General features: G+C 41.1%; 1 protein-coding gene across 10 annotated transcripts in view; it reads left to right on the top strand.

Moving 5' to 3' along the window:
• The first annotated feature begins 6089 nt into the window (after positions 1-6089).
• Positions 6090-20365, top strand: part of LCORL (ligand dependent nuclear receptor corepressor like) — an 84896-nt gene continuing 70620 nt past the window's right edge. For 6 of the 10 annotated variants that reach the window (XM_027642716.1, XM_027642713.1, XM_027642712.1 and 3 more), the window contains exon 1: positions 6090-6308. In XM_027642716.1, the coding sequence (XP_027498517.1) occupies positions 6161-6308 (148 nt within the window). In that variant the 5' untranslated portion in view covers positions 6090-6160. Of the gene's footprint in view, positions 6309-6986; positions 7066-20365 lie in introns of those variants that run through there. The other 4 variants (XM_027642722.1, XM_027642720.1, XM_027642718.1 and 1 more) reach the window with 3 other exon arrangements.

Raw genomic sequence — 20365 nt, 5'->3', positions numbered from 1 at the left:
AATAACAACATAATTTTGGGTTACCAGTGCATGCTCTGATGGCTGGCTCAGTATTTCATGTCTATCTCTAATATTAAGCTGCAATTAGTGATCTATTCTCTCTGGGTTTAATAGCAGTATATTTTCAGCTGCAGAGTTGCTCTGGTGATGGCATACTTAAATTACTTGGCCACATGGGAAACTTTAGAGAGAGTGAGTGACATTACTCAGCTGTGTGGAATATAGGATAACAGTTTAAATGGAAGGGAAAACACAGCCATACTTGATAGATAGTACTGTGCAGGCATCACTTAGGAGTATATATTGGATTTTACCTTCCCCCGAAATTTAATTTTAATAATGAAATAATGACATGTTAAAACAGTGGTCTAATCTATACAAGAGTAACTTGTTATTTTTTGGCATTTCAAGCTGACTCCTTTCACTTACACACCTTTTTCTGCCAGGCTAGTAGTGTAACATAGGATATATCACCCTCAAAAGAATCCTTTGAGAAAAATAAATGTTTTAAATTAGTACTGAATAAACGTTGATATTCTACTTGGTTTTTAAGATAAAAACACAGAGTCTTTCAGATAGTTGCATATTAACATTTGATTTCACCTTACAAGCCTGTATTGTTTAAAGCCTCATTTTTGTCCACCTCACCAAAATGTAGCTCTGCTTTGAGGAGTGATTCTGTTAAGCAACACGATTTTACTCTGATCAGATGTGCTCAGCTCACCATAAAAGTTGTGATTGGTTTTCTGGCTCTAAGGGTTTGTCTAAATTTAATGTAGCCTTCATACATGTGTGCTCTTGCACAGAACGACACCCGCGTGACGAGACCATGGCCCTTTGGCCCCAGTATCACCAGACTCTTGGTCTCCAAACAGTAGCAATAAACAAAGACCTGAAAACAACCTATGAAAACTTCACTGTGTATTCTGAAATGGTATAAACTGAGAGCTCTATTTATGTTTCAGTTATCCATGTTAAACCAAGAGCATCTATTTTATAAACACCGTAGAGTTTCATTATAATGCTTGCTTGCTACAGACAAGGCTAGTTTGATGCGTGGAAGTGACATCTCTATTTAACTATAGTCACTGATATAAGTAGACAGGACATGAAGAATACTGGTGTTCTTGAAAGCCTGCCTGCTTTTCGCTAAGTTAATTAGATGATGTGATAAGAATGCATCCGCTCAGATATGAACTTTGTTTTACCTATTTAGATGTTCACAGATTTAAGAGCACTAATGCTAGAACACAAGAATCATTCTCCTATCTTTTACCTTCCTATAAAAAGGACAAAGATTTTGTAAAAAATGGTCATCTGCCTCTAATAGTTATGTTTCATATACTTAGAATTAGGTCAATAACAGGGGCACAGCACTGGCTTGGTTGGCTTAGTGCTGCCTTTCTATCTGAGGATAGCTTCATTTCATGAATTTCTAGGTACTGTTCTCTAGGTAGAGAGATTAAAGGAGGTTTTGGCTAAAAAATGTTATTGTGCACTTAGAAATTCACTTTGTAGAAAGATACAGTTTTATACCTGAGTTGAAGGGTACTAGTATCAGCTAATGCTGATGAGATTCATAAAAGCAGCCCCTGTAATTAGGAGACAGCAGTACTTTTAATTGTATATTCTGCTGAAATACGTAGTCACTGAACACTAAATATATACTCCATATGTGCAGTGTGATTTTTGGGGTTGTCCTGTGCAGGGCCAGGGGTTGGACTCAAATATCCTGTGGGTCCCTTCCCACTCATGATATTCTATGTACCCTGAGATTTCAGATGTAAACAAGTGTTATTTCTTTCTTCATCTGTAAGATATTAGACATTAAATTATAGTCTCTCCACACATCACCATTTGTAAACTGTTTTGAATTTTTTATGAGCACAGGGAGATAAAAGTCTAAACCTGGAATGCTTGCAAATCTTACTTCTTCCTAGTGATCCAAAAGCTAATGAGCAGACCAGAAGCTGCCTGACTCTTCTAGCCTGTGAAAAAGCTCATCCTTTCACCTGTGTTTGAAAGGGATTTGTTTCCAACTGTTTCTATTAGTTTCAGCTTTCATTTTCTCTTTGTTTCCCTTCATTTTCATTTAGAGACTATGACAATGTAAGGAAACGTTTGGGGGTTAAGTTTCCAGGCTCACAGGGTCCCTACTGTAGATGTCAGTAACATCTGGATTTTAAACATATTTTTGTGTATCTTCACATTGATTGAGGTTGTAATGAAAATTTGAAGTCTAAACTTTGGGATAAGCTTTTTACCCGGGCTGTGCTGCTTGCCACCACAGGCAGGGCTGGCCCACTTCTCACAGCGTTCTTGTCATACCGCAACACAGCTGGTCCAGCTGTTTCTGCTGCAGGAAAAAGAATAACTTGTACATCAAACTTGGAATAGCAGAGGTATCTTCTGTCTGTGTTTGTATTTGCAATCTAATATTCACACTAGTTACTAAACAACCCTTACTTACTTTGCTAGATCCTGTATCTAAATGACCATGTTAGTGTTCATGGTGAAATCTCCTCTAGTGTCATTAATTTTACGCCTCTGTTTTCTGTTGCAATATATTTTTCAAGTATCAATCATTATCTGCAATACTCATTCGTAAAGTTATCACTCAATTCATCATTTAACCCTTTCTGTTTTACCAAGGCACGGGCAATTTCAAGGTTTACAAATTGCATTTTTGTGAGAGAAGGAGCTCATTACCTCAGATAGCATCTGCAGAAGTCTTGCTACAGGGTTCTGTTCAAGTTAGACTGCTTTAATTACACTTTATCCTTGCCCCCAGTTTCCACAAAGCAGTACTTATGTGACAAAGAGCCATGCAAAGCTGTCTGTACTGGAGTGAATTTCACCTTTGGGGATTAATTATAAAGAGGTTTTTGTGATGAACAATTTTGCAATGTTTCAATAAGATAGTTAAATCTCCCCAAAGTGTTCAAAAAATTAATTCAAAATGTCAGATTTTGATGGGGTGGTGGTATCAAACCATAAGCATCCATGAATATTTTAATTTCTTTTTACCCACAAACTAATATGAGATAAAACATACAGGAAGAACAACACCAATAAGTCCTGTAGCTTGAAACAAAATTGTACTGGACTTGGCCTCCAGAGCCGTTTCTAAGTAACTGATGTTCTGATCCCATAAAAATTAGCTAGGACAGGCAGCTAAGATTAACTAAATCAAAACTATCCCTCGCTGTTCCAGCTTCTGCCCTCAATAAGCTTTGGGGTTTTGATCCAACCCTTGTTCAGAAAAGTGGAAACGTTTCTATAAAATCAAGTACAAATCCACATCAGAAGTAACCTCTTTTCTGGGAAGTAATTTTCATAGAGAAGAAAAACCAGTACTGTTAACGTAAAAATAACATCTCTGAAGCAGGATCCTTGGGTTACCTGTTTCAGTTTGATGTTTGGAAAAATGAAGCATCTCAAAAGGGAGGGAGTGACTCAAAACTAGTCTCTACAGCACTTCTGATTTCTAGGTAGTATTTTCAGAAGGACTAGGAGTTCAAAATCTAGGCAAGGATAAAAATTCAGTGGGAAATGCTTTCTTTTCCCTTTCCTCCACCCGGTCTCTGAAATCTACCCACCAACTCTGTTAGTTTTGTTACTTCTTTTTTCTTTCATGCCTGGAGAAGTCTCTCAAACAGGAGGAACCTTAAAATTGTAACAAAAAGTATCCTAAATTTGCAAAATGGAGGAGGGTGGAAAGTTATTTCTCCACTCTTTATTTAATCATAGACATCTCAAAATAAAACTCTTCAGACTCAGGGCATTTCTGTCCCTACAAAACTGATTCATGTCACATAACCTCAGGGATTCAGTTAAACACTATTCATTTAAAATTCCTGTGTTGAATTCATTAAGCTCAATTAGCTGTTTTACAGAAGTCACATAGTTTATTTTTATGATATTTCTTCACAAAAAAAAAGATGTGATCTGCCATCTGTTACCAAAGTTTTGTTCATTACAGTGGAAGCAGAACTGATATTCAGGGCTGTGCTCTACAAGCAACCCCTGAATATATCCGTCACCCACAAAATAAAAGAACATCTTTATGAAGTTCAGAAGGAAATATCCACCATGTAAGGCTTGCAGTAGAAGCCAATGCATGACAGATTATTTTTTTTAAGCCAGTTTTATGGCCAAAAAAAAAAAAATCACTGGATGGTATTATTAGTTCGAAACCGACGCATTCTATCCAAATAAGGTTACATTTTGGTTTGTGTGGGTTTTGACAACAACTTCCCAGAGTTGCCTTGGGTTTTGCCATTTCTTTGAGGCACAGCTGACCATTTTTGTGGCTGTTTGGAAGGCCAGTGCAAGTAAGAGACCCAAGGTACTCGTAGTAGATTTGAGGTGAAGGAGGCAGCCAGGAGACTGGTAATCTATGCTTGCTATTTATTGCTGTCTACCATGCTGAAAAGCTAGAGGAAGCAATAGGCTGCCTTTTTATCTGCACTTCCAGTCTTGCCATTCTCCTGAAATTCTCCACTGTAAGGTGGTAAGGGCTCCATTCCCAAACAGCCCTGCCTGTGTCAGTCTACACAGATACACAGAGGAATGAATGAGTGGGGAATGGCTTCCCATTCATTGTTTAAAGTTGAAGCTCTTCTGCAGCCTTGACACAGTATTGCTGCTGTTAATTCTGCTCATACTCTAGAACGAGAGAAAAAAACAGATATATATGGCGTGACATGGTTCTTTCCACCATTGTTCCTTCAACCCGTATGGGGTAGTAAGGGGAGAAGCAACATTGTCTTGTCTTTTCTATGTCCTTATGAAATCCTGTTTTCTATCACAACCTGTAAATAAGCACACAAAACGTAATTTCTTGCTGAAGCAACACTGCTTACAAAGACTGTTATGAGAAGGGGAGCATGGAGGAGGAGGAGGCACTCAAAGACGCACCAGGATGTGAGAAAACAGCAAGATTTTGTTTTTTTCTGTCTGGGCAATTAAAGTCTGCTAATTGCTCTCTTGCAAGGCATGGGTAGCAATTGTCACATTAGACTGATGTGGAGGGATGTCTGTCTTGTGCTGGAGGTACAACCCGAAGGGTAACTGTGTGCAGAGCAGCACAACCAACCATCCAAGGGGTTGTCAAGTGCTCCAAGTAATCCAGTGTGACGTTTGTGTGTTAACTTTCTTGCAGTTACCTTAATCTGACTTTAGTTCTGAAGTCATTCGTAGGTTGATAGTAAGTCTTCTCAGGCGTGTTCCCAGATACTGAACTAAACCGATTTGGCTCCCACTTTCCACGCTAGTCTTTTCCAAAGGGAGGGTGGGGGATAAGGTTGTGTGACGCCAGTCCCCAGCAAACCTCCCTGTCCCTCTCTACAGGATCAACACCCCCATAAAAAGTAGGCTGAAGGCAAAGCCGTGGAAAACAGCCTGGTGAACCGAGGAGGAGCTCGGAGAACTTTGAAAATCTCCGCACAGAGTGAATCTGAGAAGCTGGTTCAGGAGGCACAGCGCTGTGCGGTGGCGGCAGGGCCGGACGGGGATCGGGCTGGAAGCGGTCCCGGGGGTAGGGTGGGCGAGGGGGGATCTGAGCCAGGAACAAGCCCTGCTCCAAGCAGCGTCCGGGGCAGCCCAGGGGATGAAGAAGAAACCTGCGCCGCTTTTTGCGATGCTCTGAGCGCGGGGTCGTGAGACGCGGGGCGAGGGCGGCCCTGCAGCGCCGGGGCCTCCGGCAGGGCCACCGCGCCGCTTTCCCCGGGGAACAGCCGCGGGGGTGGCGCCGCTCCCCTCCCTCAGGAACTACAGTTCCCGGCGTGCCTCGCCGTCGCCCGCCCTGCCCGGGCGGGAGCGGGTGGCGCGCTACCCTGCGGGAACTGTAGGCCGGGGGACATCGATGGTCAGCGGGGCGGTGGCGGGCAGGGAGCGGGTGTCGGTTCTCGGCCCGGCGACCGGCCCGGCCCGCGGTCCGCGGGGGAGAAGCGGGTCCCGGGCGGGGCGGGGGCGCCGCGGGGACGCGCGTCAGTCCCCCCGCCAGGCGGCGCGCGCGCTCCCCGCGCCGGATGCTGAGCGGGGGGGACGGGGGGGCGCGGGCGCGCGCTCAGCGAGGCAGAGGGGGGTGGGGGGGAGGGAGAGGAGCCGGGGGAGCGCGCGCTCGTATGTAAATGAGCGGGCGTGAGGTCAGAGGCAGATGGAAAAGGGAACAGAAGGAATGGCCGCCGCGGCTCCCGCTCCTCCTGCCGCCGCCTCCCAGTGCCGGAGCCCCCGCTGCACGGCGGAGCGCAGGGGAGTCCGCCGAGAACTCGACTCCTGGCGGCACCGGCTCATGCACTGTGTGGGTAAGAGAGGGGGCGGCGGCGGAGTCCCGGCTGCCCGGCGGGACCGGGGGGCGGCGGACGGGGCGGCGAGCGGGCTCCGAGAGAGGGACGGGGAGCGGGGGCGGGCGAGGCGCCCCGAGCCCGGGGCTGCCGGCTGGGCGGAGGGGGGGAGCGGGGATGGAGGAGCGGCCCCAGCGGCTTTCTTGGAGGGCGGGAGCGGAGACAGGGGCTGCGAGGGGGAATGAAGGTCCTAAGCCGCCCCCGGGCAGCGGAGGGTGGGTGTTACGGCTTTGGCTACGGCCGCTGAGGCTCTCCTTTCGCCGCCGACCGAGACCCGTTCTCAGCTCGGGTCCTTTTGTCTCGGCTCCTCGTCCTTGGCGCGGCGAGCGCCGGTGGCTGCCCCCCTCCTCTCCTCCTCCATCGCCAATGCCTGGGGGGCGGAGGGGGGAAGGGAGCCCGCCTCTGTGTGCCTGTCTGTGTGTGTGCGTGCGCCTTTAAGAGGGAGCCGCTCCTGCACTGACGGTTGGGATTTGAAGTTTTCCCTCCCCCTGGAAGTTGTCATGGCGACGGCAGCTCTCCCCCCGCCCTCCCCGCCCCGGGGCTGTCCCGATCGCTCTCGTGCCGGGAGCTTCCCGGGCTCACGTGACTCCCCCAGCGCGTGTCCGGCGGGCGGGGGCGCGCGGGCACCGGCGGCGTTCCCGCCCGGAGCAGCCCCGGGAGCGGGTCTGCTCCCGCTCCGCCCGGGATAAGGCAGCCTCCCCTCCCCGCCCCTGCCCCTGTAAGCGCTGGCACTCCGTACGTGTGCCGCCTCGATTGGGGTGGGTTTTGTTTGTTTCTTTCTTTGTTGGTTTTTTTTTTTTTTTTGTGTGTGTGTGTGGGGGGTGAACACTGATGCCAGGAACTGCTTTATTTGTATTGTTTCAACAGACGTTTCCCTTCTCGGGAAAGTAGATAAGATCCTTGGTTTCCAAGTAGCGCGTTAGTGTCAGTGCCTGTCCTCCCCGATGGCTGAGCAGGGAAGCACATCCAGTGTGGCTGGGAGGGTTCATTCACTGCTGCTGAGTGCACTTGAGATCAAAGTAAGAAGTGAATATCTAAGTAGGTACACTTACAGGCAGTTAGCTTTGTTCGAGTGGGGATTTTTTTTTACATTTTTCAGTAACCTGGTGGCTGCTTCATACACACAAGCTTCTTGATCTTGCTGTGTTGCCCCGATAACTCTTCTAAACACCTGTTATAACACCTGTGTGTATGATATCGTACTTGTATATGCTTGCACTGTCCTTTTAATCCTCCAAGTTTAATCCTCCAAGTATAATACTGTATAGGAAAGCAACGTTTATGTATTTCCATACACAGCTACACTAGATTATGCTTCTTGCTGAAAGAATGCAGTTTAATTGGAATATACAGGGAGAGCCAGTTCATTGGCGTAGATGCTGTGATAAGCTGTTAAATCTCATGGACAGATATCTCTGCCAGTATGTAAGTGGCAATTTCGGTGGTTACTCATTACTTAATGGCATTTCTCTTACAAATTTAAATTAAATCTCAAAAGTCTGCTTGACACAGTGGATGACTGAAGAAACATTGGGGCGATAATTGCATACTACTAGATTTGTTCAGGAAATGCAGTTGTGCAGCACGACCAACAATGAGAAAGAGTGCAAAGAAATATCACACCTTGGGTCCTCTGCTGGGCAGATCTGCAGTGTTTGGGGAACTTCTTCAGAGTTGCTGCTTTGGTTGTCCTTTCACTGAGAATTGTAAAGTGCAAAACTGTCTCATAATTACTGATATTTTACACTGATTGCACTCTAGTGGTGCTTCTCATTCAACCTTCTCTTCATTGGAATAAAACTTATTTAGGGTATGATATCTTTGTGTGTTCATGATGTAGAATTCAGTTAATTCAGAAGGGAACCCTGACGTGATTAGCAACTGCTAAGGAGGAAGGACATTGATTATGGTTTAATAGTCAAGAGCTGTCTCAGTTAAGAACTATTACTTGGCCTGCCAGTTGAGCAGCCCTTATCAGAAAGTGTCAACAAAGTGGCAAGTAAGTAGTCCAGATAGTGGAGGTAGAGTATGCCTAACAGGTTTGGGCTGGGTTTTTTGATTATTTTTTTTTTCCCCCCTTCTTTGAAATCCTGTTGCATTAAGTTCTGTAAAAAAACCTCCCATAATAGCCCAAAATAACTTCCAAAGTAAAAATGGTTCATTGTTCTCACTCAACCAAGTATTCCCAAGGATTTGAAGAGTCTAACAAAGTATTAATGGGAAGGTCTGAGTGAAGGTCTGAACAATTGCTGGGTTGATGCCTGAAATGGCAACATGGTGGAGAGAGGAGTGGTGAGTATGATAGATTTTTTCATAATTTACTTTTTCTTTCTCCACTTCTTCTCTAAAATCATGTTTGTAGTAAGGTGAGAAAAACAATGTGGTAAGGCAGTAGCCCCCCAATTCTTGAATTAGCTTACTGTCAATCCTAACAAACAAAAAAAAAAAACAAAAAAAGCATCACCAACAACAGATCATTCTACCCTTAAAATTCTTTTTGATTTCAAAAAAATGTAGAAGGGTGATATGATTCTGTGGACTATCATTTGTGAAGGATTATGGTCAGAGAGCAGAGCAAGAAAGTACAGACTCCTTTAACAAGTCATACTGTTTCTGCTACATTCTTCAGATATTCAGCAGTAGTTTGATGTCTTGTGTCATTTACCGTATTGATATTAAATTTCATATTTGCATTTCAGTAGTATAATCCTTTATCTGTCAAGGATTCCTCACCCACTTTCTTTATGGAAGTGGTAAACTGAGTCAGGGATAATACCTCCAAGACAGTGATTGAGGCTCACAGTTGACATTTTTATCCACAACAGTGAGACTGAAATAATATTCAGTGGAGAGCCAGTGCTGGTTAGGGACCTCTGCTCAAAGGGCTTAATTGCTGTATTGTTTGTTGGTCAAAACCTGGTTGCAGACTTAACTCTAAAGCCCATGCATGTATTTAAAAGCTTAGGTTTTACCAGCATAATATGTTAATTTGTGTCCTGCAGAATATGATTTAAAGTCTCATGTCAAAATGTTCAAGCATTTAAAGAATTTGAGAAGAAAAACAGTGATAAAATTTCACTGACATTGCTGAAAATTTGCTTATTTGATACCTAAACATATTTGAAAGTACAAAAGACTTCACATTGTAAACAAATAGAATATATTAACAGAAATTCGAAATAGGTGTTCAGTACAAAATGTCTGTTGAGCTGGTAATCTTTGTGTGTGTTATGTTGAGCACTAACATTCCTAAGATGCCTAGACTTGTGCTTATTGGATGTTCCTAACTCTTGCATGACTCAATCAGAGTTCAAAACTAGATACTCTTTAAAGGCACCTAGAGATCTCCATTCTCTTGATGTTCTTACAGCATGCATAATAAAAGCTAACAAGTACTGTTTATAGCAGTACTCACTGCTATGTTTTGTCCTAGGATCAGTCTTTGTGACATAACATCTAAAGTTCTGAGTTTATAGAAAAGTGACAGAAAGCTCAGATTTGAAGTACCTGACTTAGCCAGTAACTGAGTTCTGTGGTGGTTTAAATTGCAAGGTATTTTGTAGATGTGATATCGGAATGGTTAAGAATTGCTCTTTGGTGCTCTTTGATTAAAACTTTGTAATGTGAATTGGTTAATTTTATTCCATTGGATTGAGAGGCTTTGGCAAGTCTGAGTCTTTTGTAAGTCTAGCTTTGTGGTCAGCCTTAAGAAAAAGGATTTATACCATTTTTTCCAGCAATCATTGATCCTACTGCCCAGTTTCATTTGAACTTCACAGGTAAAATGTTGGCAAGTACATTGAGTTCCCATTACTTTCATGAATAGGCACAGAGAAGAGACCAAATAATTGCTGGGGTGCAAGAAAAAGCTTCAAGCATAAGGTTGTGTTTTTACTATATTATCAGAGTATCCTAGGGGTGAAGTTTGGGGCAGTAACGCAAGGCTTTTTAATGCGAAGTGCCAGGTAACTCCAGTCATGGATATTGAAGTCTTGCTAGGGCCTTGCAGGGTGTCATGAAATTATAACAGTAAAATTTTCATTTTCAGTGAAAGATTAGATTATTATTGCAACTACTTTTTGGAAAAAAAATACATTACTATTTGGGGGAAGGGCAGAAGTCTTACCGTTCTTCTGCTGCAGCTCAAGGACACACATTTGACAGGAAATAGCCTTGGTATTGCTTTCTTATGAAAACTGAAATTTGATCAAAGCAAAAATCCATTTTTGTATGTTTCTGAAATCTAGCATACAAATACTCCTTTACTCTTGTTACATTTTTTCAGACTTTTTTCCTTCAAAACTAGGATATTAGTGCATCTAATTCTATTTTGATAGGTCTAGACCTTACTTTTTTTTTTTAAGCTGAACTTCTGCTCCAACTGACTATTTTTGAACAAACTGTCTTGCAGGTGCACTTCCAAAGAAGGGGAATTTCCCACTGAAAAAAGATTTGTAGCAACTGCATTTGGTGGCATCCCCATTCTTGCAACACTCCTGCATTAAGTACTTTGTATTTTTGTTCCCACAACACTTAGCAGTGTTCTCACTTTCAGTGTGCCTGTAAGTACTTTGCAGCAGGTTAGTGTCACTTTTTTTTTGGTAACACTGCTGCAGTTTTAGGTGATTTTCTATAGTTGCCACAGTAGTAGTGGGAGAACTTTATTTTACTAGACATCTATAATGTTCATGAGTATCTGCTAATGATCTTTCTGGTGGCTCAATGCTCTGTTACTTGTCAGGCTACTAACAGACTGTGCAAGAATGATTTCGATAGGATACCTGCTTTGAACTCTTTTGCTTCCCTGTCACTCCAGCATCTTTAACCAGTGAACAAGCCTGCTGTAGTGCCATCATCCATGTGATGGACAGTAATACTTGTGTAAGATGTTCCTGTGGATCTGTTGTGCTTTGAGTTATTCCAGTGTGAAACAGATCAAGGAAGTAATCTCAGTGTTACTGCAAATGTTGGAAAAAGAATGGGCATTAAATCTAGATCAGAATCACAGCACAGGTTCACAGGCAGTTTTTGATGCAATGAGGGAAGATGGTATCATGTAAGGGAATAGCTCAAACTACTATTATGAAGGCAAGTGTGCAAGTCAACATTAGTATTGAACACTTATTATGAAACCACAGTTTAAGAATGCAGTGAAGTGCCATTTTGCATCATCAAGTCCCGTGGAACTGTTACCAGACTGGAGAAATTGCAGTTCTCACTATATGTTCATACTCCTTGGATACTTGCATCAGCACTCATTGGTCCCCTGTCTGATCTGTTGTAACTCAATAGCTGATCAGCGGGCTGTTGAGAAGTTGGGGGATTGCAGAAAAAAAATCTGGATGCTGCTGTTAACACAAGGATAAGGATAGGACTGTGTAAAGGAAGCAGGATGGGTGATAGCAGAAAGGAACCATTGGATTGGTTTAACTGCCTGTGGCACTGTCAGCTGCCAGGAATGGAACACAGCCTTAAACATGCAATCCCAATTTCCCCTGAACTAAGCAGGTTAACAAAAGAGGAAAAAATGGTCAGTGTGTGTATATAGGTCAGTGGAAGTTGATGTGGTGTATGTTTCACGTTAACTGTTTTTTAGATTGAAATAAGAGAAAACACATGGTGTTTGTTTTGCTTGTGTTGGACTATCTTTGTTTCAAATATGTAGTGTTAAATCGGCTTCTTTTCCATATTCTCTCACAGTCCGTTTCAACTTTTCTCTCAGAAAGAAGTAATTGCCTACTGCTGTCATTATGTGTTTTTGGAGGGATGTCTTAAAATTGACCCTTGAGAGAAATTTTTATGTGGGAAACAGTACAAGAAAAGTTAGATAAATGACACCCAGAGGCTTAAGTTTAAAAGACAGAGGGGGGAAATTCTGTGTATTTAGCAGTAGATGCAGCACTAGTTCACTGATCCCTTGTGAATCTGCAATTGCAAGGATGTATGGAGCATAATTTTTATGAAAGACAAAACTGTACCTGCTACACAGAGTAATCCATGGATTGTGCCAGATGCAAGCAGTGCTTTATTTGAATTCTTTGCACTTGGAACAGAAACATTTTGCAGAGCATGCAAGTAGATACACATATTCAGTAGTGTTGATAAAACCTGTGATTGTTTTTGGTGCTCCCTATGTATAGATACTGGTATGTGGAAGCAGTTCAATTTTTAAGTGTTCCAGGAACTACTGTAATCTATGTCAGTGTTTTTAGGCATAGCTTGAACTTTCTTATTGTATGTTCTTATATAGTAGCTGTTTACTTTTTATGTGGCTGATAGTGAGCTGAGAAGTTTAAACTCTTGATAGTCTTTCTACACTGAGAGTTTCCTAAGCTGGAACTTGTGTAAACCAAAACCATGGAGTGCAGATAAAGTCACTGCAACTCCATCTCAGTTCTTCCCTTGGTTTGGCATTCAGTAACTGTTTAATACTTGAAGTTGGTAATTTTCAGGGGATTTGTTGTTGTTGATGCATAACACAATTTTATTGGTTTTTTTTCTGGACTCGCTGTACCTACCTTCACAATTTATGTGGACTGGTATAATTATTCATTTATTAAACAGTTCGATAAACTAGACTGTAAAACTAATCTAGCTTAACACTAACCTAGAAAATAGGAGAAGAGATGTGGCAGGAGGATAAATAGGAAAAAAAAAGTCAGATCTAGTCTAACTTGGATCACTTTTCTGATCAGATTTACTACATACCTGCTTTTTCTCCTGAATCAAATGTAAGTAGCTTTACTGATTTTTAGCAATTCCTTATTTGTGGGTTTGAAGTGAGCTGAAAAACGTAAGTTGGCTGAAGAGTGTCCTAACCAACAAAACTGTTGAGGAGAGAAAGAATACAGTACCACTAACAAGATCTTTCCACTTGATCTCCCTTTGTAGTGGAACTTGTCTGGTGTAACAGTGAACTGCCCTTCTGTTTTAAGTTAGTCTGGGAGGCCTACTGTGAATTTTTTTGTTGTTGTTGCTCTGGTTTGGTTTTCTGTTAGTTGAACTGTCTTGCTGTGTAAGGGAAATAATAATATGAATGTGTCATGCTGATCAATTGATCAGTGTAAGCGGTTGAGGAGCTATATTCCAGCTACTAGCAAATAGACAGGGCTTGTGCTGCCTACTGCTAAAATGGGAAAAATTAGTGCCTCTTCCCCTTTTCCATGCTTGCCTTTATTTTTCAGCTGTATTATATGGGTGTTTTGAATAGATAGTTACAATGGATCCCTTCTTGAATATGACTCAAGTATCAGGGCTTCAAACAAAGTTATTATTCTAACCTTTAGAGTTTAGTGTGTTTATGTAAAGTGTAGAGGTCAGCCAGAGCTTTATAGACTTCACTAACTTAAAATTCTTTGTCCCAGTTAAAACCACTGTCTTTTATGTTATTCTTGAACCTTGCTCTCTTCAATGTGCTTGGTGGGAACTTTGATAAGATAGGTTGGAACATTAATAGAGGTTGGAACAGAACTGAATTAGTGTGACTCACATGTCTAGTATCAAACTTCTGAAAAGTAGGGTGGCATTATAAATTTAGCTCCCATACCTTAGGAAGAAAACCCAGAGAGCACAAAAGCAAACAAAAACAAAACCAAGCAGAACCTTGTTGGGGAAGTGATACATCTCTTCTTTTACCACTGCTAATCTATCACTTTATCCTCCTATTCTCTAAAGGTGTAAAGAAGACAGGAAGAAGGGAGGAGAGAGTAGGGAAGGGAAGATAGATGGTAGTGGCTCATCTGTTTGACAAGCCACTACCCCCCTGTAAGGGGGCAGAAGATGTATTGCAAAGAACAGGGAACTCTGAATTTGTAGAAATGCCATGAATGGTAGAGATTGAATGCCTTTTTATGGGGTGTGGTCTGCAGCATGTCACTCTGCTGATCAAAGAGCCACGTGTCAGGGGTTTTTTTTTGTTTCCACTTTGGCACAGACCAGATTCCTGCGTAGTATCTTGAAAAGCTGGATTAACTCCTTCTTAGATAAACATCCTATTCTTCGCAAAATTCTTGTGGAGTCTCAGCTACTGCTCTTGTGTTTGATTCTCAACATCCATCCAGGCTTATATCTCCATTGAAGCATGTGTTGTATTGCAGGAGTGAGTATTGGGTAAATGTTACTAAATGTGATTTCTTTGGGGTTGTTTTGTTTTGTTTTTTAAATTAGTTGGTTGATGAAAGCTCGCTGAATTTGTGACCTCTTTAACTATGCTCCTCACTTCCAGTTTCTGTATAACTTGCTAGGGTCCTGGTATCCAATTATGAGACATCCTAACTTGTGGCACCTGGGGATTGATTAGTCTATGTTCAAAGTGCTGTTCAGTGGAAAAACATTTTTTGTTTTCAGCACTTTATTCTAAAATGCTAGTAACTTCTTTTAAAAATGCTTAATTTTCAGATTAAAAATATTTATCTTCCTTGTTCCACCAATTCTCAACTTTTTCAAATCATCTTAACTACAGGCTAGTTAGTCTTACTTATGAATAATACTTCTCACCGTCATAATTCCACTGCTTTATAAACTGGCTATAGTGCATTTCTAGTCTGCTGAGCCACTAATGGGTCAGAGAGCTGTTTAATTAATCTAGGGTTGAATATGCTACTGCTTTTCGTAATTATTGTCAAAAAGCTTTGCACATCTTATTTAAAAGTTTTACTTTCCATTCTAAAGGCACTACGCCGTTTAGGAATGCCAGGTTAAAATATTCCTCATGCAAAACTACTGGATGTCTTTTGATAAACAATGAATTAGTATTGCTACCATATATAATGAAGATTATAGAAAACTGCTTTAAAGGACTCCTGCTTGTGATTGCAGCTGTCAGTTTGGCTCACAGGACTGAGACTGTGCTGTAGCAAGGTCCAGTTAAATGCAAAGATCTGACTTTACCTAAGTGTAGCTATTAAGCCCCCTAATCTGAAAATGGGGGAGGATTATCAAATGGCTACTGTTTTGTGACCTATAGTTCAGATGTAGGTCATTCTGGTGTTAGCCATCTGATGAGTGGGGGAAGAAAAACAGGATCGACTGAGGTTGTACTGCTGTCTTAAACTGTTCCATGTAAGGGTTTAGTGCTAACTGTGACAAACTGTTTCAAGCGTTTGCTATGCTACCAACTGAATAATGCAGTGATGGTGGACTTACCTGTGATTCTGGTACATACTCCTTCAATTTTCTTATTCTTCCTGGACCATCTTCATCCCTCTTTCCATCCTTCAACTTTCATAAGTAGTATTTAACTGACTAAAAAGAAAACTTTAAAGTGATACGGTACAATGGCTGTTGGGGAAATATGGTTTATAAACTCACTTCTGCCATCTTGAAAGGTGTGCCTGCCCACAGCAGGGAGACTGGAACTAGATGAGCTTTAAGGTCCCTTTCAACCCAAGCCATTCTGTGATCTTACCTATTTACTTTGGAATTTCACCACCTGTTGTGTGTTCCACTCAGTTGTGGTACCTGGCTTGGGAGGTTCAGAGATCTTCCGGTGATGTTTAGAGAGTTTTACCATAAGGAAGAGATTCAGAAGGTTTTGTTTCAAAGGTCTCCTGATTGAAGTCTTGCCGTACCTATTTCTGTTGATGCCTAAATCTGAGAAATTATTCAGTTGTAGTTGTCCTGTGATCTGTCAGAAAACGAGATCCTTTGGTCAAAGTAGTTTCAACTGTGCAGCTCCTGATGGGTTCTTTACTTATTTACAGGTGTGTTCCTGCACATCATTTAATTAGATGTGAAATGAAATGTCATGTGTTTATCTTTGAGGCCTATATCATATTCTCTGCTGCTGCCATCAGTCAGAACTTCAAGTGTACTTGTACGCTTCTTTTAATTGTTGGTTAAATGTATTTAGCAAAGTAAAACCTACTCTTAAAGAAATTTTGGTCTCCTGGCTGGACCATCTCCTTCAACATTACTTGTTGACTTCCTCCCTTTTTGTCGGTTCCATGCCTATTTTACATGACTTGTATTGATTCCTCTCAGACTTGACAAAGCTTTGTCTTGAGATGCCAATTTGTGTTTAAATCGGTTAAACTGTCACAATACATCTGTCCTAACTCCAGCTGTTAAATGTGCTGGAGGCACTTAATACCAGTCTGCTATAGCGGTATCCTGAAAGATGCACTCCTATTCCATGTCACCAGGTCCTCACAGCTTTCTAATGAGGAGCTCAGAAATGTGAGGTGGATTTTGATTTTTGGCCTTTCCCTTTTTCCTTGGGTGCCTTACTGTAGTTTGTTTTAATCCCTTGCTGCTTTTTAAATAGCAACAACAAAATCTCCCTAAACTGATACTGGCCTTCTCTTCTGGAATGCCAGATGTTAGTACCTTCTTAGAAAGAGTTGCTTCAGCAACACCATCAGACTGGTCAGGATGTAGTGAAAAGTACCTTTATTTCCCATCTGCACCCTTGTCAAAGTCTACTGACTCCTGAACAAATGTGTTCTGCCCCAATGAAATAGTATTTAATAAGAAATGCTCAGTTTAGAATCTGTGATGTGGGTTCTTATCTTGAAATGTTGGAAGTGTCCCGACTGCCCTGAGCTTAGTGCTGATGTGAAAAACCGCACTTCAGCACTGACCCTAGATCAACTTCTGTGCACAGTCCTCAAAAGCAATGGTAGACAGTTGAATCCTGGATACTTAGCACCTCACTATGTCACTTGCACAGAACAGGGTGTTTTCTTAAAGCTAGGGCTTCGACAAAACATGAGAGTTTCACTGGAGAATTCGCATTGGAGAAACCTTTTAGTAAATCCTAAAATACCGGACTTTTTTTATGTCTGAATTACTGTTGACATCTCTGGCAAGCACTCTGTCCCTTCGAAGAGTGAAGTGAAAGTTTAAGAGATCATCCATTTCTTATTAAACTAGTCAGTGCTTTCTGCAGTTACACTGCAGGATAAAAAACCAAAATCCACTCTAGTGTATCTTGAGGAAACTTGTGTGAAGATTTAGGTTATTGAAGTTTGTGGTGTTATTTGCTACATTTCTGTTAATTGGTGACTTTAAGAATACTTGTCCAGTGGTCCAGGAAGGGGGTTTGCTGGCCCAAGCCTGACTTTGTAAGGCCTTTACTTCAGGTTGTCACATATAGTAATAGTTTGATTGCTTCTACTTGATGTAACTTGAAGTCATTTCTGGCTCTTCCGTGTCTGAAGAGAGCCTGACATCTTTTCAGAATCTGTCTTCTGAGGAATCAAATCACTTTGAGGAGACCAATATAACAGAGCATCTGAAAGGACACAGGACTGCTTGTTTTCTCAAGGCCTTTTTTATTAATTTCCTAGATAGGGACAATAAATTGCTTACCTTGTCTGCCTCATTCAACCACCAGCATCAGAAACTGAGAAGAGCCAGAACAGCCTCTTGTACTGTTGTCTGAGAGCATAGTTACTTGGTAGTGATTTGGGTGGTGTATTTGAAGAGCTGTTAACTGTCCTTGGCTCTGTGTGCTGCTGCACTTCTCCACCTTACCCTTAACTGACCTGATTACGTGGTGTACAGGATAGTTGCAAACTGGATATTCGACAGCTTCATGATTTGTACATATCGAGTGGTAATCAGGTATTTTCTCCTCTTTCCTTCTTAACCTTGTTGATAAGTAATAAGTGCTATTTTGCTCTTTGTGTGAGATATGAGTGATCTTGACCTATGAGACTGATAAAAAAGCTTACCAGATAAGTAACTTTATATGAAGTTTTCCAGAATGCTGGAACTGAGATTTATCTGGTTCCTGCAGAAGTTTCCCTCTTGCTGGAAATGCAGACTGTAATCACACCTTTCTTTTAAGAAATTCTATTCATGTATTCTTGACCTTGCAGTTCACTTGGCTTCCCTAAGTGGTAGCTGTTGTCTTTTTAAATTGGTTCATTAGGAGGAAAAAGTTACCCTAGTTAGAGATCAGCTCAAAGTACTGAAGTTTCCTGTTTTGTCTTGCTTGAAATTTGTGGGAAGCAATGGAATATGGCTGTCTTGGGTCAAAGAAACTCACTAAAATGTGAATGGAATAGTGAACTCTGGTAAAGACTCTACCTTTTCTATTTATAATTCATGGTTCTTGTGAGAAAAAAAGAACAAACCCAAAACAACTGGTTCAAATGCCTTTTTTTTTTTTTTCTGTTTAAACTTAGTACAGAATTTTGCTCAGGAGTTGTTTGTTTTACGCATGAAATAGGGACATGAACTTTTTTCCTTTTTTCACAATATAAAGTGAAGAGGTATCTCATTGTTTTTAAAGCAGACTAACAAATTTAGAAGCGAGAATCACTGTCTGTCTGGAAATAATGAATGTTTGCTTCTGCTAAGGAAGAGACAGTGCTGGAATACAGAAGGAACAGAGTGTTTCTAAGACAGGATAGCTACTGTTTAAACCCTTCCGCCTTGCGTAAGAGCTCTTGTCTGTTCTCCACATGATTCAAGTATTCAGAATCTTGCCACTACTTAAAAAACGTATCTGGTTTTCCTTTGTGGCGTTCTACATCCTGCTCGCCAGCTCAGGTTGGACAGTTGATAGTAATGTGAGCTTTGTAGAGGCTACTCAGAAATTCATTACAAAACTGTTACAAAAATCTCCCAGTAAATTCTCAGATTTAGTATATGGTTTCAGTTGAGTACTGTATGAGTTCTCTTTCACAGCAGATGAAAGTGTGAGTCCCACACTCTGAATTTTACCGTTTTGTGCTTTATATTGGACCTTTTAATGATTGGGAGAAAGTTTATCAACAGTTTTTACAGATGCATGCTAATTGATTTAATTTCCCCAACCCCCTCCCCCCCAAAAAAAAGAAAAAACCCAACCAAAAAGCACCCCTTGACAAACCAGCCAAACAAAGAAAAAACCCACCCAAACACACCTTCTTAATCTTTGAATTGTGACAAATGCTGAAAGCAAAAGCCAGAGGGTGTCTAACTTTTTCTTGTTCTCTTCTTATGTGTGACATTTTTTATCTGATGAAAGTGCCTAATGTGAGACTAAAATTCGTATATAAAGTCTTCATTTCTATACTTCTGCTTTTCCAATCTCCTATGGGAAATGAGGGAATTCAGCCTTAATCAGATGTTAAACAATTAGAAACCTGTGTCTGTTCTTTCCAGTATATTATGCAGGTTCAACAGATGTTCACTTAATGATGCAGATTCCAGGTTGTTTGTCCATGACGTGGAAGCTGAGATACGCTGCCTGCCTACCTTGAGCAATGTCATATTTTCTTTTAAGCACTGAGCATGTTTAAGAACTGATTTGAAATCACAGTTTATCTGAATTTAGAGTTCTTTGAACCTAACTGAAGCATCAGAGGCACTTGCAATTTTAACCTTGAGTACCGGAAAATCTTTTAGAGAAAGTAGACATAGTTAATAATTTTTATTTGAAGTTTTCACATAGATGAGATACTCCATTTATTGTTAACATGTTGCTAGCTCTAAATTTTGTCTAATTTGCCTAGCCAAATGGATTAAAAAATGATGGCTGTTAGAGGGGTTTGGGGGGTTTGTTTATTTTTTAAAACTAGGTATTTGTAAAAATAAACTGTAAATTAAAGGTGAAAATAGATGGTGTAGGTATTATAAAGTGCTTCAAAGTGAACTTATGACAAATTTAAGAAATTACCTGCTAGTATAAAGGTATGTTCCACTCAATTAATGATAAAATTGTGGTATTTCTAGGATTATTAAAATGCTTTTAATAATATGATTTCAGCGTTTGTGTTAATGATATGTTTATAAATAAATATTTTGAAGAATGCGGCATTGAGATTTGTAGGGTTGATAGTGCTATCATTTGGCATCTAGACACAAGATGCCTTTCCTTCTGTAGCTTCAGCAGATAAGAAAAGTGTAGATTGATTTTAGGAACCCCTATATTAGTGAAGTGTAGTTGCAGGATTTTAGTCAAACTTTTTTTTTTTTTTAATGATAGAAACTGCTAAATAGTTTGAATAACAAGCAATCTCTGAATATGAAGAAGTTGGATCTACCGGGAGAGACGAACGACTTTTCTCCAGTTTATAATTTCAGAG

Source organism: Corapipo altera, unplaced genomic scaffold (assembly GCF_003945725.1).
Source record: "Corapipo altera isolate COAL_440 unplaced genomic scaffold, ASM394572v1 22, whole genome shotgun sequence".
In the NCBI taxonomy this organism is placed as follows: domain Eukaryota; kingdom Metazoa; phylum Chordata; class Aves; order Passeriformes; family Pipridae; genus Corapipo; species Corapipo altera.
The sequence above is the reverse complement of the archived record's forward strand: the minus strand, read 5'-3'. Positions and strand labels throughout refer to the sequence as shown.